Source organism: Patagioenas fasciata, chromosome 34 (assembly GCF_037038585.1).
Source record: "Patagioenas fasciata isolate bPatFas1 chromosome 34, bPatFas1.hap1, whole genome shotgun sequence".
Taxonomy (NCBI): Eukaryota; Metazoa; Chordata; class Aves; order Columbiformes; family Columbidae; genus Patagioenas; species Patagioenas fasciata.
The window spans coordinates 2,018,982-2,036,189 of record NC_092553.1 but is presented as its reverse complement, the minus strand read 5'-3'; the positions used below and the strand labels follow the sequence as shown (position 1 = coordinate 2,036,189).

At 56.3% G+C, this 17,208-nt stretch overlaps 1 protein-coding gene across 1 annotated transcript; it reads left to right on the top strand.

The window, feature by feature from the left end:
• Nucleotides 1-3,881: 3,881 nt before the first annotated feature.
• Nucleotides 3,882-11,891, top strand: LOC139826042 (uncharacterized). Its single transcript, XM_071800897.1, has 10 exons — nt 3,882-4,217; nt 4,294-4,436; nt 5,820-5,938; nt 5,992-5,996; nt 6,145-6,343; nt 8,111-8,186; nt 8,343-8,431; nt 8,623-8,754; nt 9,053-9,413; nt 11,872-11,891. Exons 1-10 carry the CDS (start codon nt 4,057-4,059, stop codon nt 11,889-11,891), a joined length of 1,305 nt encoding a protein of 434 aa, XP_071656998.1. The 5' UTR covers nt 3,882-4,056.
• The last annotated feature ends 5,317 nt before the right edge of the window (nt 11,892-17,208 follow it).

Sequence of the window (17,208 nt, the reverse complement as noted above, 5' to 3'; positions counted from 1 at the left end):
TCCCCACACCGACCCCCAATGTCCCGCTCACACCGACCCCCAGTTCCTCCCCCACACCGCCCCCCAATTCCCCCCTCACACCGACCCCAAATCCCCACCCCCACACTGCCCCCCAAATCCCCCCCTCACACCGACCCCCAATGTCCCCCCCCGGCCCCCCAATGCCCCTCACACCGACCCCAATTCCTCCCCCCACACCGACCCCCAATGCCCCTCCCGCCGACCCCCAGCTCCCCTCACAACCTCCACCAAAACGGCGGCGCCTCCCTCTCCTCCCTCCCGCCTTTTCCCGCCACACACTCCCGGACGTGACGCCGGCGAGGGGGCGTGGCCGGCGGCGAGGGGGCGTGGCCGCGGCGCCGGCGGGCGGGAAGCGCCGGGGCGGGAAACACCGGGTGAGGAGATCGCCTCCCCTCGGGTCCCTCGTGTCTCTTCATGTCCCATCGCGTCTCTTCATGTCCCATCGCGTCCCCTCGGGTCCCTCGTGTCCCTTCATGTCCCATCGTGTCCCCTCGCGTCCCTCGGGTCCCTTCATCGTCCCCTCGTGTCCCTCGGGTCCCCTCGTGTCCCCTCATCTCCTCAGCACCCCCGCTGGAGCCCGCCCGTCCCTCCCCTCCAGGAGAGACCCCGGGGCTGGGGCGGATCCGCCATCAATCCCCCCACAGACTTTTTCTCTCTTTCATCCCCCTTTTCCCTCTTTTCCCTCTTTCCCCCTTTATCCCTCTTTCCCCCCTTTTTCCCTTCCCCCCCTTTTTCCCTCTTTTCCCTCTTTCCGCCGTTTTTCCCTCTTTTCCCTCTTTCCCCCCTTTTCCCTCTTCCCCCTTTTCCCCCCCTTTTTCCCTCTTTTCCCTCTTTCCCCCTTTATCCCTGTTTCCCCCCTTTTTCTCCCTTTCCCCCCTTTTTCCCTCTTCCCCCTCTTTTCCCCCTTTTTCTCCCTTTTTCCTTCTTCCCCCCCTTTTCTCCCTTTTCCCTCTTTCCCCCTTTATCCCTCTTTTCCCTCTTTCCCCCCTTTTCCCTCTTCCCCGTTTCCCTCTCCCATTTTCCCGTCCCTCCTCCCATTCCCATGCAGCCCAACCCCTTCCCCCCTTTTCCCCAGAGCAGTTTTCATACAGATCCCCCCTTTCCCCCCAGCCCCGAACCCCCGGGGGTTTCTCAGCATCAGCAGCCACTTCACTCCCCCCAATTTAACTCTTTGTGTCCCTTTTCCAGGCTCTTTGGGAGCCCGGGTGTCCTGGGGCCGCTCTGGTTTTTGCTCCGGGGTGTTTGGAGCCCGGTGACCATGGACCTGTTTCCCTTGGGCGACGAGCTGCGTGGCTTTGCCCAGAGCCCCGGGCTGCTCTGCGGGGAAGCGCTGGAGCCCGACCTGGAGCCCAGTCTGAGCCTGGAGCCCGACCTGGAGCCCAACCTGAGCCTGGAGCCCGACCTGAGCCTGGAGCCCAACCTGGAGCCCAACCTGAACCTGGAGCCCATCCTGAGCCTTGAGCCTGACCTGGAGCCCAACCTGAGCCTGGAGCCCAACCTGGAGCCCAATCTGAGCCTTGAGCCCAACCTGGAGCCCAACCTGAGCCTGGTTACTAATGATCAGTATTTACTAATGATGGTCATAATTTATTAATAGTGATCAGTATTTATTAATAACAACCAGTATTTATTAATGATGGTTAGTATTTATTAATGACAATTAGTATTTATTAATAACCACCAGTATTTATTAATAACGGCCAGTATTTATTAATGGCGGTCAGTATTTCTTAATGACAATCAGTATTGATTAATGATGGTATTTATTAAGGATGATTATTATTTATTAATGATGATCAGTATTTGTTAATGGTGATCGGCATTTATTAATAATGGTTAGTATTTATTAATGACGATCAGTATTTATTAATGACCGTCACTATTAATGATGATCAGTATTGATTAATGATGGCGAGTATTTATTAATGATGATCAGTATTTATTAATAACAGTCAGTATTTATTAATGACAATCAGTATCGATTAATGATTGTGAGTATTTAATAATGATGATCAGTATTTATTAATGATGGTCAGTATTTATTAATAACGATCAGTATTTATTAGTGACGGTCACTATTTATTAATGACAATCAGTAATTATTAATGAGGGTCAGTATTTATTAATCCTTGCTATTTAACCCTTTTGGGTTGAAACCTTTGAGACCGAACGCCGATTGATTCCACCGGGCAAGCTCCACCTGCCTGGAGCTTCAGTGCCGACTACGCCATCTGTTCTAAAAGCGCCGCGGCTTTATCATGTTGATTTTTTTACCTATTTATCCTGATTTTTGTCACTTTAGCCACTTGGCGGCTGCTCCGGTTGAGGATGGCGGCGTCTCCATGTGCCGGAACCACGGGTGGTCGGTGGACGCCGAGAGGGGGCAGGTAACGGGCACCCATGGGTGCTGCTCATTGAGCGGGGATCTGAGCGAAGGCGGCGGGGGGGACGGCGGTGCCGTCGAAGCCCTTTGCGGGGGTCGTTACCAAATTGTGCGTAACTGGATGATTTGTGAACGTCGCTGCCGATTGAGTGGAGACGACGGGGTGAGAAAACGAGAAATAGGGAATCGCTGCAGTGTAAAGATTCACGTTGCGCGCTCCCGCCCGGTTTGGGTCGTGTTTAGCGTAGCGGGTTTTATTATCCTCGTTATATAACGGAGAAATAATTGGGAAGAGCAGTTTGCAAAGCGCTTTGATATCCTCCAGCGCCACCGACGCTCCCGGTTCCGTTTGTGCTCAGGTGCGCGACGCGGGCGATGCAAACACCGCGAAACCATCGTTGGGAGATGGAAACGGCGCCTCCGAACCCCCGACACTGTCTGAAAACCCCCCTGGTGATCCCGGTGTTGGTTCCAGTGACAAGGAACGAGGTGGGTGAGGAGTACTTGGATGGTTGTGCGATGATTCGGCAACCGGCGGCGCCGGAGTCGCTTCCCGGAGCACCCGTGTGTGTGTCCCTGGCTGAACCAAGGGTGCTACGTGCCCCAAAACCCCCCAAATTACACCCAAATAACGCTATGGGGACGCGCTCGGCGGCCGCTACCCCAGGGACGGGCTCTGGGAGGCTCCAGGCTCCCGCTGGGTTATTGATCCGAAATACGGAACCCGGCGATCGCCTCGAGTTGGGTGAAAGGGAGGAAGCATCAGCAGGACTGGTGGGTCCCCAGACCCCTCATTTTGGGGTTCGCCGCTTGCTTTTGAGCCAAAAAAGGAGGAAAAGCAGATAAACGCCCGTGTGATTTTGTGCGTTTTCCACCTTTAACCCTTTTCTCATTCGATGTTGCCCAGATCACCGAAAATGCGTCTCCGGATGGGAAGATCTCGCAGCAAAAAGGCGACGGAGGCCAAAACCCCTCGTGATCCCGACACCGGGATTGAAGCGCTTTCGGCCGCCCCGCGGGGTTAATTCAGTGCGATGCGGATGTCCCCACGTAGCGCTTTGGGGGGAACACCCCGCTTTATGGTTGTGGTTTACGGGGGGTTTATCTCAACCCGGGCCGAGCGATCCCGGTGTAAAACCGCCCGGTGAACCCGGTTTGGGTTCGGCGTCCCCTCGCTGGTTTGTGGTGACAAACGCAGAGCTCGTGCTCCCCAAAAACCCCCAAAATGGGTGCTTTTGTGGAATATGGGATGGAAACAACCCCCCAGCGTTTCGCTGTGATATCGGGTGTAAAAACCACCCGAGTGCTGCGATCGACTGCAAAACCCCATTGGGATGATCCATCAGCGACCGATTTCACCAAAACGATGGGAATTGGGACAATTTGTGGTTGTGATGCCGAGGAACGGTCTCGGCACGATGATTTTGATCCTGAGCCTTGCTTTTCCCCCCTTTTTTCTCAATATCCCGCAGGCAGAATGGACGGCGACTTGGGATTGTGCCTGGTGAAGGACGCCCCCAAAATCAGCATCCGGCCGTGAGTCCCCAAACCACCAAAAACGGGCGCAAAACGGGTGCGTCGCGCTTTTCCTGCCCCTCGTTTGGCCCGCCAGGACCCATTGACGTCCATTCCGAACGGAACACGAGGCGCTGATGTCACCGGCGGCGCTGATGTCGCGGCGGAACCCCGGCAACGCTTTGTTGTTCCGAGCCCTCGCAGGGCGTCTCTCCCACTCTGCCGCGTCTTGGAGCGAATCCCTGTGGTTTTCGGCCGAACCGCGCGGTTTCGGTGCCGATCGGAGCACGATGATGCCGTGAGCGCTCAGAACGCCCCCGTCCCCCCCGCCGCGCCGCCGCGGTCCCCGTCACCGCCTCCCGTCCCCTCTCCAGGCAGATCAACGTGGGGAGCGGCTTCCAGGCGGAGCTGCCGGCCCTGCGCGACCCAGCGCAGGCGCAGCAGGACGAGGAGCGCGCGGAGCTGGTCTGGAAGCCCTGGGGGGACATGGACACCGACCCGCAGGCGCCCGACCCAGGTATCGCACGCATTGGGTGCCTGGCCCACCCCACCTGGGCCCCGGGGGGGTCGTCGCTGCTCTTGGGGCTCCCAACGCTGCCTTTTGGGTAGAAATAGTGACGTTTTTCCGTGTGTTTCTTGCTCTCCGCTCCACCTGGTTGGCTCGTTTTCCGCTGTCCCGTATCGCACCTTTTGTCCCCAAAACCCAACTTTTCCTTCTCGTATCGTACCCATTATCATGTCGCACCTTTTCTTGACCAACCCCGACGTTTCCTTTGTCCTATCACACTTTTCTTGATAAAACCCAACTTTTCCTTGTTGTAGCGCGTCTTTTCTTGACATAAACCCAACTTTTCCTTCTCGTATCGTACCCATTGTTGTATCGCACCTTTTCTTGACCAACCCTGACGTTTCCATTGTCCTATCACGTCTTTTCTCAACAAAACCCAACTTTTCCTTGTCCTATCGCATCTTTTCTCAACAAAACCCAACTTTTCCTTGTCTTATCACGTCTTTTCTTGACAGAACCCAACGTTTCTGTTGTCCTATCGCGTCTTTTCTTGACATACACCCAACTTTTCCTTGTCCTATTGGTTCTTATCTTGACCAACTCCAACTTTTCCTTGACCTATTGTGTCTTTTCGTGACAAAAGCCAACTTTTCCTTGTCCTATTGTCTTTTCTTGACATAAACCCAACTTTTCCTTGTCCTATCGCGTCTTTTCTCAACAAAACCCAACTTTTCCTTGTCCTATCACACCTTTTCTTGACAAACCCCAACATTTCCTTTATCATATCGCATCTTTTCTTGACCAACTCCAACTTTTCCTTGAATCGTACCCATTGTCGTATCACGCTTTTCCTTGACAAACCCCAGCTTTTCCTTGTTGGATCCCATATTTCCACCCCCAAACCCCAACACCCCCATGTCACATCCCCCTTTCCCCCAACACCCCCATGTCACATCCCCCTTTCCCCAAACCCCAACACCCCCATGTCACATCCCCCTTTCCCCCAACACCCCCATGTCACATCCCCCTTTCCCCAAACCCCAACACCCCCATGTCACATCCCCCTTTCCCCAAACCCCAACATCCCCATGTCACATCCCCCTTTCCCCCCAACACCCCCATGTCACATCCCCCTTTCCCCAAACCCCAACATCCCCATGTCACATCCCCCTTTCCCCAAACCCCAACACCCCCATGTCACATCCCCCTTTCCCCAAACCCCAACACCCCCATGTCACATCCCCCTTTCCCCAAACCCCAACACCCCCATGTCACATCCCCCTTTCCCCCCCAAACCCCAACATCCCCACCTCATATCACCCCATTTCCCCCCCGAACCCCAACATCCCCATGTCCCATCACCCCGTTTCCCCCACCCCGTGTCGGTTGCAGTGTTGACCCTGCTGTCCATGGCAAGCTCCAGCACCATCCCCGGGAGCTCCAGCACCGTCCCCGGGAGCTCCAGCGCCATCCCCAGGAGCTCCAACGCCATCCCCGGGAGCTCCAGTGCCGTCCCTGGGAGCTCCAGTGCCATCCTCGGGAGCTCCAGTGCCATCCTCGGGAGCTCCAGTGCCATCCCTGGAAACTCCAGCGCCATCTTCGGGAGCTCCAGTGCTGTTCCTGGGAGCTCCAGTGCTGTCCCCGGGAGCTCCAGTGCCATCCCCGGGAGCTCCAGTGCCATCCCTGGGAGCTCCAGTGCCATCCCCGGGAGCTCCAGTGCCATCCTCGGGAGCTCCAGTGCCGTCCCCGGGAGCTCCAGTGCCGTCCCTGGGAGCTCCAGTGCCATCCCCGGGAGCTCCAGTGCCGTCCTCGGGAGCTCCAGTGCTGTCCCTGGGAGCTCCAGCGCCGTCCCCGGCGCCGTCCCCAACCTGGAGCTGGCCCTGCACTGCCTGCACGCGGCGCGCGGCGACCTGATGGTGAGTGACCCCAAAACCACCCGATATCACCCCAAACCCCCTGATATCACCCCCAAACCCCCCGATATCACCCCCAAAGCCCCCCGATATCACCCCCATACCCCCGATATCTCCCCAAAACCCCCGATATCTCCCCAAACCCCCCTGATATCACCCCAAAACCTCCTGATATCTCCCCAAAACCCCTTGATACCAGCCCAGAACCCCCTAATATCACCCCAAACCCACCGATATCATCCCCAAAAGCCCCAGTATCACCCCCATGTCCCCGATATCACCCCAAACCCCCCGATATCACCCCAAAACCCCCTGATATCTCCCCAAATCCCATTGATATCACCCCAAAACCCCCCGATATCTCCCCAAAACCCCCGATATCTCCCCAAAGCCCCCCGATATCACCCCAAAACCCCCCGATATCACCCCAAAACCCCCCGATATCACCCCAAAACCCCCTGATATCTTCCCAAAACACCCCGATATCTCCCCAAAACAACTTGGCATCTGCCCAAATCCCCTTGATATCACCCCAGAACCCCTTGATATCACCCCAGAACCCCCCGATATCACCCCAAAACCCTATGATATCTCCCCAAAACCCCCCGATATCACTCCAAACCCCCCCAGTATCTCCCCAAAACCCCCCGATATCACCTCAAAATCTCCCGATATCTCCCCAAACCCCCTGATATCACCCCAGAACCCCCCAATATCACCCCCAAGCCACCCGATATCACCCCCAAAAGCCCCAATATCACCCCCATGCCCCCGATATCACCCCAAAACCCCCCGGTATCACCCCAAAACCCCGATATCACCCCAAAACCCCCTCATATCACCCCAAAATCCCCTGATATCTCCCCAAAACACCCCGATATCTCCCCAAAACACCTTGATATCACCCCAAAACCCCCTGATATCTCCCCAAAACACCCTGATATCTCCCCAAAACACCTTGATATCACCCCAAAACCCCCTGATATCTCCCCAAATCCCGATATCACCACAAAACCCCTCGATATCTCCCCAAAACCCCTCGATATCACCCCAAAACCCCCTGATATCTCCCCAAAACCCCTCGATATCTCTTCAAAACCCCCTGATATCTCCCCAAAGCCCCTCAATGTTACCCCAAAACCCCCCGATATCACCCCCAAACCCCGATATCACCCCAAAACCCCCCGATGTCTCCCCAAAACACCCCGATATCTCCCCAAAACACCTCGATATCACCCCAGACCCCCCAATATCACCCCAAAACCCCCTGATATCTCCTCAAATCCCCTGATATCACCCCAGAACCCCTCGATATCACCCCACACCCCCTGATATCTCCCCAAAACCCCTCAATATCACCCCAAAACCCCTCGATATCACCCCAAAACCCCCTGATATCTCCCCAAAACCCCCTGATATCTCCCCAAAACCCCTTGATATCACCCCAAAACCCCCCGATATCACCGCCAAACCCCCCGATATCACTCCAAAACCTCCTGATATCTCCCCAAAACCCCCCGATATCACCCCAAATCCTCCTGATATCTCCCCAAAACCCCCCGATATCACCCCAAACCCCCCGATATCTCCCCAAAACCCCCTGATATCACCCCCAAACCTCCTGATATCGCCCCAAAACCCCCCGATATCTCCCCAAGCCCCCCGATATCTCCCCAAAACCCCCCGATATCACCCCAAAACCCCCAAAATCACAACTTGGGGCGTCCTGCTCCGAATGGAAGGCGAACCCCGAGCCTCTTCCTCTTGCAGAAGGCGCTGGAGATGCTGCTTTCGGGGGGGCCCCCCAAGTCCGAATCGGACCCTCTGGCCAATTATCATTACGCAGGTAAACGAGGAACGGGGCCCATTCCCCCCCAGGACACAAACAGACACCACGATACCCTTTCCACGCCGATTTAAACATCTTGGGCTGCCGATAACGACCCCCCCGCCCCGTTTGCTAATTGCGTTCCCCATAACGAACCCGCTCATTGCCCCGCAGGCTCGGACACGTGGACGCCATTGGAGCAGCAGCTTTTCCACCGTGCTTTTGCCACCCACAAGAAGGACTTTTATCGCATCCACAAGAAGGTAAATCCCCCAAAATCATCGGGTTTTAACCCAAAAAGCCGCGTTTTTGAGTCACGCATCGAACTCCCGTTCTCCAAATGTCATTTTGCTGCTTAACGCTGCAAAAAAGGCACCGGAATGAGACAAAACGAGGCGTAAATGTGATTTACCGCGGCGTTTCCATCCTAAACCGCCCCTATCCCCTCGCTTAGGTCCAGACTAAGACTGTGGCCCAGTGTGTTGAATATTACTACATCTGGAAGAAAACGACCAAACTCAAGTCCTACCGAGCAAAAGGGACGGGCAAAAAAGCCAAGAGAAACAAGGAAAAGGCCGAGGAGAAGGTAGAAAACGCGTTTACACAGAATTTGCGCTGCAGGAAAACCGCCTTGAGGCCAAAAAAGCGGCTTTTTGGGCCCGAAATGGGCTCAATTGGCTGCAGGTTGATTGCAGTGATTCCAGGTATTAACGATCCTGGTGGGGTTTGAATGGTTTGGGGGATATTCTGTGGTTTTGGCTTCGCCGCCGAAGGGAATTGCTGTGCGTTCCCTGCCAAAAAGCGGTGGTTTGTGTCACAAAAAGAGCCGGTTTTGGCTCTTTTAGCCTCACCTGGCTGAGTTGTCTCTATGGGCTGTTCCATAGGGTCTTGTTTCCAAGCTGGTTTATTCTCAGCGCTCTCGACCTTTGGTGAAAGGGGGGAATGGGTCGTTGTTGCTGCCCATTGCGATACCAGGGCTGTTGGTGCCACCCATCGCGATACCGGTGCTGTCGGTGCTGCCGTCGCAATACCGGGACCGTCAGTGCTGCCCATCACGATACTGGAGCTGTTGGTTCTGCCCATCACGATACCAGGGCCCCTGTCACTGCCCATCACAATATCAGGGCCGTCGGTGCTGCCGTCGCAATACCAGCTCCATCACTGCTGCCCGTCGCGATACCGGGGCTGTCGGTGCCGCTGTCGCGATACCGGGGCCGTCGGTGCTGCTGTCGCGATACTGGGGCCGTCGGTGCTGCTGTCGCGATACCGGGGCCGTCGGTGCTGCTGTCGCGATACCGGGGCTGTTGTCGCTGCCCAACGGTGAGAGGAAAGCTGCGCTTGGAAGGGATTTCCTGTCCAGAGTCCTCATCGTCTTGGCCATGCACAGCACAGTGAGATGTTCCCCATCGAACAGAAACGGTAACTGGGGTCTGTGGAGAGCGCAGGGGGTAAAAGGGGTCTGGGAGGAAACTCTGCCTGAGGAAAAGTGAGACATCCCTTTTCCCTCTGTTTTAGAAACCCCAGCCAACTCGAGAGCATCTTGGGAGGGGTCGAGCTGCACTTACCCAGAGGACACAGCAGCTGGAGGAAGCCAGGAGAGATCGGCGTGGAGAGGACGAGCGCAAGGAGGCTGCAAAAGGGAGAGGAAAGAAATCAGTGCCGCGGCCACTGCTGTTGCTGGGATGGGAGACGTGAGGGCCTGGGGAGCTGCGGTGGGGCAGCCGTGGCTGGCAGAGCAGCCCCACGCACCCCTCAGTAGGATGGGAATGAAGAATATGAGGAGCAAAAGTAAGAAAACTCATGGGCTAAGATAAAAAAACACAAGTGAGATAAGTAATTGAAAGAGGAAGAGAGAATAAAACGCAAGGCGTGATGCAAAGACTCGTGGGCTCCCACAAGCACAGGGAGATCCCGCAGACCCCGAGCGATGGCTGCCCTGCAACCCCCTTCCCTCCCTTCTTACTGATGAGCACCACGTTAGGGCGCTGTTGGTGCCACCCATCGCGATACCGGGGCTGTTGGTGGCACCCATCGCGATACCGGGGCTGTCGGTGCCACCCATCACGATACCGGGGCCGTCGGTGCCACCCATCGCGATACCGGGGCCGTCGGTGCCACCCATCGCGATACCGGGGCCGTCGGTGCCACCCATCGCGATACCGGGGCCGTCGGTGCCACCCATCGCGATACCGGGGCCGTCGTCACTGCTGTTGTGACGATACCAGCGCTGTTGTTGCCACCTGTCGCAATACCAGGACCATCAGTGCTCGCTATTGCGATACCGGGGCCGTCGGTGCCACCCATCGCGATACCGGGGCCGTTGGTGCCACCCATCGCGATACCGGGCTGTCGGTGCCACCCATCGCGATACCGGGGCTGTCGGTGCCACCCATCGCGATTCCGGGGCTGTCGGTGCCACCCATCGCGATACCGGGGCTGTCGGTGCCACCCATCGCGATACCGGGGCCGTTGGTGCCACCCATCGCAATACCAGGGCTGTTGGTGCCACCCATCGCGATACCGGGGCGATACCGGCCCCTCCTGGGGCAGCAGGGGTCCAGTACCAGCACGGTTTGGGGGTGGACCCGCTGGAAAGCAGCTCTGCGAGAAGGACTTGGGAGTTCTGGGTGACATCAGGTTGGCCACAAGTCACCAATGTGTCCTTGTGGTCACGAGGCCGAGGGTACCTGGGGGATATTTATTAAGAAGAGTGTGAGCAGCAGGTGAGAGAGGTGAATCCTCCCCCTCTGCCCCACCCTGGGGAAGCTGCATCTGCAGTTCTGGGTCCAGTTCTGGGCTCCCCAGTTGAAGAAGGACAAGGAGTTACTGGAGGGAGTCCAGTGGAGGGACACAGAGATGCTGAGGGGTCTGGAGCATCATTCTGATCAGGAGAGACTGAGAGAGCTGGGGCTGTTGAGCTGGAGAAGAGAAGCTGAGAGGGATGTGATCAATGGGATCAATATCTTAGGTGGGTGTCAGGATGGAGCAGACTCTGTTCAGTGGTGCCCAGCGCCGGGGTGAGGGGCATCGGGCACAGACTGAAACCCAGGAGGCTCCATCTGAACGTAAGGAGAAACTTGCTTGCTGGGAGGTGCCAGAGCGCGGCCCAGGCTGCCCAGAGCGGGTGTGGAGTCTCCTTCTGTGAGACATTCAGACCCCTGGGATCCTGTGTGATCTGCTCTGGGACCCCGCGGGAGCAGGGGGGTTGGACTGGATGATCTCCAGAGATCCCTTCATCCCAAACCAGAATGGGGTTCTGAGGGAAGGGGAGAGGAGGAAGGGGAGAGGAGGAAGGGGAGAGGAGGAAGGGGAGAGGAGGAAGGGCAGAGGAGGAAGGGCAGAGGAGGAAGGGCAGAGGAGGAAGGGCAGAGAAGAGAAGCTGGGGCTGTGAAACAGAGGGAAAAGGGATGTTTCAATCTTCCCCTCACAAAGTTCCCTGCCAGCCTCCAAATTCTTTTTGATCTCAGGGACCCCCCAGGGATCCCAGAAACCACTGAGACCCCCCCAGATCCACTCGCAAGAACCCCTGGGACCCCCCCCCAAACCCAGGTTTCCCCCTTTCTCCCCTCCAGCCCCCAGGGACCTCACAACCCACCCAGGACCCCCGAGGGGCAGCTGCATGGGGGGGGGCTCTGACACCCCAAAAGTGATGGGGCGCATGGGGTGATGTGGATCCCCCTGTGGTGGTTTGGGGGTCCCTGAGTTGCCGTCCCCCCACTTTAGAGCTTTTGTACAAATTGTCTCTATATTCGTAGCTGGGGGAAAAAGCGCCCCCTCCCCAGTGCTGCTCCCACAAACCTGGGGGGGCCTGGGTGGGTCCTCTGGGTCCCCCCCACTGGCACGGGGGGAAAGGAAAGGATTTAGCACAGAAATCACAGTATCACAGTATCACGGTGTGTTTGGGACTGGAAGGGACCTCGAAAGCTCATCCAGTGCAATCCCCCCATGGAGCAGGAACGCCCAGGAGAGGTCGCACAGGAACATGTCCAGGGGGTTTGAATGTCTGCAGGGAAGGAGACCCCACAGCCCCCTGGGCAGCCTGGGCCGGGCTCTGCCACCCTCACTGGGAAGAAGTTCTTTCTCAAATTTAAGTGGAACCTCTTGTGTTCCAGCTTGATCCCATTGCCCCTCGTCCTATCATTGTTTGCCACCGAGAAGAGCCCGGCTCCATCCTCCTGGCACTCACCCTTTATATATTTATAAATATTAATAAGGTCACCCCTCAGTCTCCTCTTCTCCAAACTAAAGAGCCCAGCTCCCTCAGCCTTTCCCCACACGGGAGATGCTCCACTCCCTTCAGCATCTTGGTGGCTGCGCTGGACCCTCTCCAGCAGTTCCCTGTCCTTCTGGAACTGAGGGGCCACAACTGGACACAATATTCCAGGTGTGGTCTCCCCAGGGCAGAGCAGAGGGGCAGGAGAACCTCTCTGACCTACTGACCACCCCCTTCTAACCCACCCCAGGTCCCATTGGCTTCCTGGCCCCAAGGGCCCAGTGCTGGCTCATGCTCACCCTGCTGTCCCCAGGACCCCAGCTCCCTTTCCCTACCCTGCTCTCTAACAGCTCATTCCCAGCCTATACTGACCCTGGGGTTGTTCCTGCCCAGGTGCAGCACTCTGCACTTCCCCTTGTTAAATCTCACCAGGTTATCCCCCCCCAGCTCTCAGCCTGTCCAGGTCTCTGATGGCAGCACAGCTTCCAGGGTCACCCACTCCTCCCAGCTTGGTGTCCCCAGCAAACTCGCTGACAGTCACTCAATTCCCTCATCCGAATCGTTAACGAATATATTGAATAATATTGGCCCCTGAGGCCCTGCACTGGATCCAGGCCTCAACCGGACTCTGCCCATTGACCACCACTCTCTGGCTTCTCCCTCTCAGCCAGTTTGCACCCCCCACTCCCCACTGCCCAGAGCACCCCTCCCCAGCTCAGCTGTGCGGATGCTGTGCAGACGGTGTCAGAGGCTTTGCTGAAGCCCAGGGAGCCCACACCCACCGCCCGCCCCCTCCATCCACCCGGGTACGTTCCCATGAACGGCGACGGGGTTGGTGGGGATGAACTGAGATGAATCAAGAGATTGAGCCACGCGCTCAGAGCGATATCGGCTGTTCAACCGCTCAGTCACCGCATTTTTAAACTACAGAATGTAGATCACAGGGGTTTAATTACGGGAAATATTTAACTGTTTAATGATGGATTTTTAATGCGGAGAGGGACCAATGCAGTGGGGTTTAAGCACCACTGCCTCTGACGGACGTTTAATCCCAAGAAATTTAATGGGAAATTAATTTAATTTGAAATGTTCTTTATCAAACTGTTCAGGTCACTTCTGAGATACAAAAAGTTTTTAAAGCAAAACATTAATCCCAGTAAATTTCCACCAACGCTCCCTTCCGTGAAACCAAAATTCAACAAAAACCTCAACGAAACGTCAACATTTGTTGGTTTTTAGTTAACGTTCAAATGTCGCGTTTAATGTTACACATTTAATTTATACACTGGAGGCCTCGGTGCGGGGGGGCTGGGGGGAGGGTGTGTTAAAGGGACATTGGGGGACACATTTGGGGCTGTTTTGGGGTCAAAAAGGGGCATTGAGGTTCAGGGGGACTTGAGGGAGTCGCTGGGGGCGCAGACCGATCGAGGGGGCGGGGGGAGCCCCGCAGGGGGATTTGCTGGGGGAGGCAGGGTCAGCAGGGCCTCCCCTCCCCGCAAAGGGACCCAGGGCCCCCCAAACCTGGTCCCTCCTGCCGGCTGCACCCCAACCCCCACAGCTCCCCTGCACCCCCAGACCCGCCCCGCGCCCCCCACAACCCCCGCACCAACCAAATCCGTCCCCGCCGCTCACCCGGGACGGAACTGGCGGCGATCGCGGTCCCAGCGCGGTGTGAGGAGGATTTTCAACCGCGGAACTGCGGGGGCGACCAGCGGGACCCCCCACTGCCGCCCGAGGGCAACACGGCGACCGCCCGGGGGCAACACGGCGACCGCCCGGCCCCGGCCAGCGGGGCCGCAGCCCCGGGCCCCCCGCCCGCCCCCGCAGCCGCTGCAGCCGCAGGACTCACCCGTGGCAGCGGCGCTCCGGCGGCAGCAGGGGACGAACCGCCACGGCCAGGCCGCTGCTCCCGGGGCGGGCTGCATGGTCACGCCCCCGGCACCGCCATTGGCCACACAGCCGGCTCGTCACCGTCCCTCGCACCCGTCCCTCGCCGCCATTGGCCTGGAGGCGGCCTCCTGATGCCCATTGGCTGTGCCGCTTCCAGCGGGAAGTCCCTCCCCTTCCCGACACAGCTCCGCGCCTGCGCAGTGCAGCCCCCGCGCAGCCCCGCGATGGCGCCGTCGCCCCTTGCGGGCTCTCGCTGCTGTTTAATCCAATTCTTTAATTGTGTTCTTTAAACGCGGGTTCATGAGAGCACAAGCGAAACAGCGCTGGGTGCGCGGGAGATTCGCTCGGCCCAACATGCACACCTTTAACAACAGGAAGTGTGTTAATTACAGTGAGTGTTCATAATGACCCCAGAACTGTGCATGTTCATGAGGTGATCTCAGAACCATTTCCACAGCCCTGAGCCCCCTGTTCTCCTGCGCAGTGGCACTGGGTGCATTTGAGGAGGGGTCCTTGGGGTCTTTGGATGAAGGCTCCTCAGCCTCCTCACAGTGGGCTTTGCCCCTTTGGCTCATTGTGAGGAACTGGTGGGACCCAAGCGGCAAAGGCGGTTGAACCCGGCCTGGCGCCCCCTTTTTGCTGGAAATCTTGGCGATCTCGTCTCCTCAAGGTTGCAGCTGGTGCCGTGAAACTTCTGATCTCGGCATTTGATGAAGTTCAGCCGCAGGTGTTAGTGACGGGATCGGTTTTACAAGGTGTTCCCTTCTGGAACAGGTATGGGATGGGCCTTGGCTGGCTCTGCCCTGGGTACCACTGATCTGTTACAGCTGGATCCCTGGGTATCACTGATCTGTTACAGTTGGATCCCTGGGTGTCACTGATCTGTTACAGTTGGATCCCTGGGTGTCACTGACCTGTTACGGTTGGATCCCTGGGTGTCACTGATCTGTTACGGTTGGATCCCTGGGTGTCACTGATCTGTTACAGTTGGATCCCTGGGTATCACTGATCTGTTACAGTTGGATCCCTGGGTATCACTGACCTGTTACGGTTGGATCCCTGGGTGTCACTGATCTGTTACAGTTGGATCCCTGGGTATCACTGATCTGTTACAGTTGGATCCCTGGGTATCACTGATCTGTTACAGTTGGATCCCTGGGTATCACTGACCTGTTACAGTTGGATCCCTGGGTATCACTGACCTGTTACAGCTGGATCCCTGGGTATCACTGACCTGTTATGGTTGGATCCCTGGGTATCACTGATCTGTTACGGTTGGATCCCTGGGTATCACTGACCTGTTACGGTTGGATCCCTGGGTATCACTGACCTGTTACGGTTGGATCCCTGGGTATCACTGACCTGTTACGGCTGGATCCCTGGGTACCACTGATCTGTTACAGTTGGATCCCTGGGTATCGCTGATCTGTTACGGTTGGATCCCTGGGTATCACTGACCTGTTACGGTTGGATCCCTGGGTGTCACTGATCTGTTACGGTTGGATCCCTGGGTGTCACTGATCTGTTACGGTTGGATCCCTGGGTATCACTGACCTGTTACGGTTGGATCCCTGGGTATCACTGATCTGTTACGGTTGGATCCCTGGGTATCACTGACCTGTTACGGTTGGATCCCTGGGTATCACTGATCTGTTACGGTTGGATCCCTGGGTATCACTGACCTGTTACGGTTGGATCCCTGGGTGTCACTGATCTGTTACGGTTGGATCCCTGGGTGTCACTGACCTGTTACGGTTGGATCCCTGGGTATCACTGATCTGTTACGGTTGGATCCCTGGGTATCACTGACCTGTTACGGTTGGATCCCTGGGTGTCACTGATCTGTTACGGTTGGATCCCTGGGTATCACTGATCTGTTACGGTTGGATCCCTGGGTGTCACTGATCTGTTACGGTTGGATCCCTGGCTGTCACTGACCTGTTACGGCTAGATCCCTGGGTATCACTGATCTGTTACGGTTGGATCCCTGGGTGTCACTGATCTGTTACGGTTGGATCCCTGGGTATCACTGATCTGTTACAGTTGGATCCCTGGGTATCACTGATCTGTTACGGTTGGATCCCTGGGTGTCACTGACCTGTTACGGTTGGATCCCTGGGTATCACTGACCTGTTACGGTTGGATCCCTGGGTATCACTGACCTGTTACGGTTGGATCCCTGGGTATCACTGACCTGTTACGGTTGGATCCCTGGGTATCACTGACCTGTTACGGTTGGATCCCTGGGTATCACTGACCTGTTACGGTTGGATCCCTGGGTGTCACTGATCTGTTACAGCTGGATCCCTGGGTATCACTGACCTGTTACGGTTGGATCCCTGGGTGTCACTGACCTGTTACGGTTGGATCCCTGGGTATCACTGACCTGTTACGGTTGGATCCCTGGGTATCACTGATCTGTTACGGTTGGATCCCTGGGTATCACTGATCTGTTACGGTTGGATCCCTGGGTATCACTGATCTGTTACGGTTGGATCCCTGGGTATCACTGATCTGTTACGGTTGGATCCCTGGGTATCACTGATCTGTTACGGTTGGATCCCTGGGTATCACTGACCTGTTACGGTTGGATCCCTGGGTGTCACTGATCTGTTACGGTTGGATCCCTGGGTGTCACTGACCTGTTACGGTTGGATCCCTGTGTATCACTGATCTGTTACGGTTGGATCCCTGGGTGTCACTGATCTGTTACGGTTGGATCCCTGGGTATCACTGACCTGTTACGGTTGGATTAACTTTAAGACAGTAACCAAACCTTATTCTTAAAGTTGACGTAGATTGACGATATATTCTTTTAAAGGTAGCTGTAACCAAGCCTTATTCTTAAAGCTGACATACATTTATGATATATTCTTCTAAAGCAGGTAGCTGTAACCAAGCTTTATTCTTAAGGTTGACATACATTTACGATATATT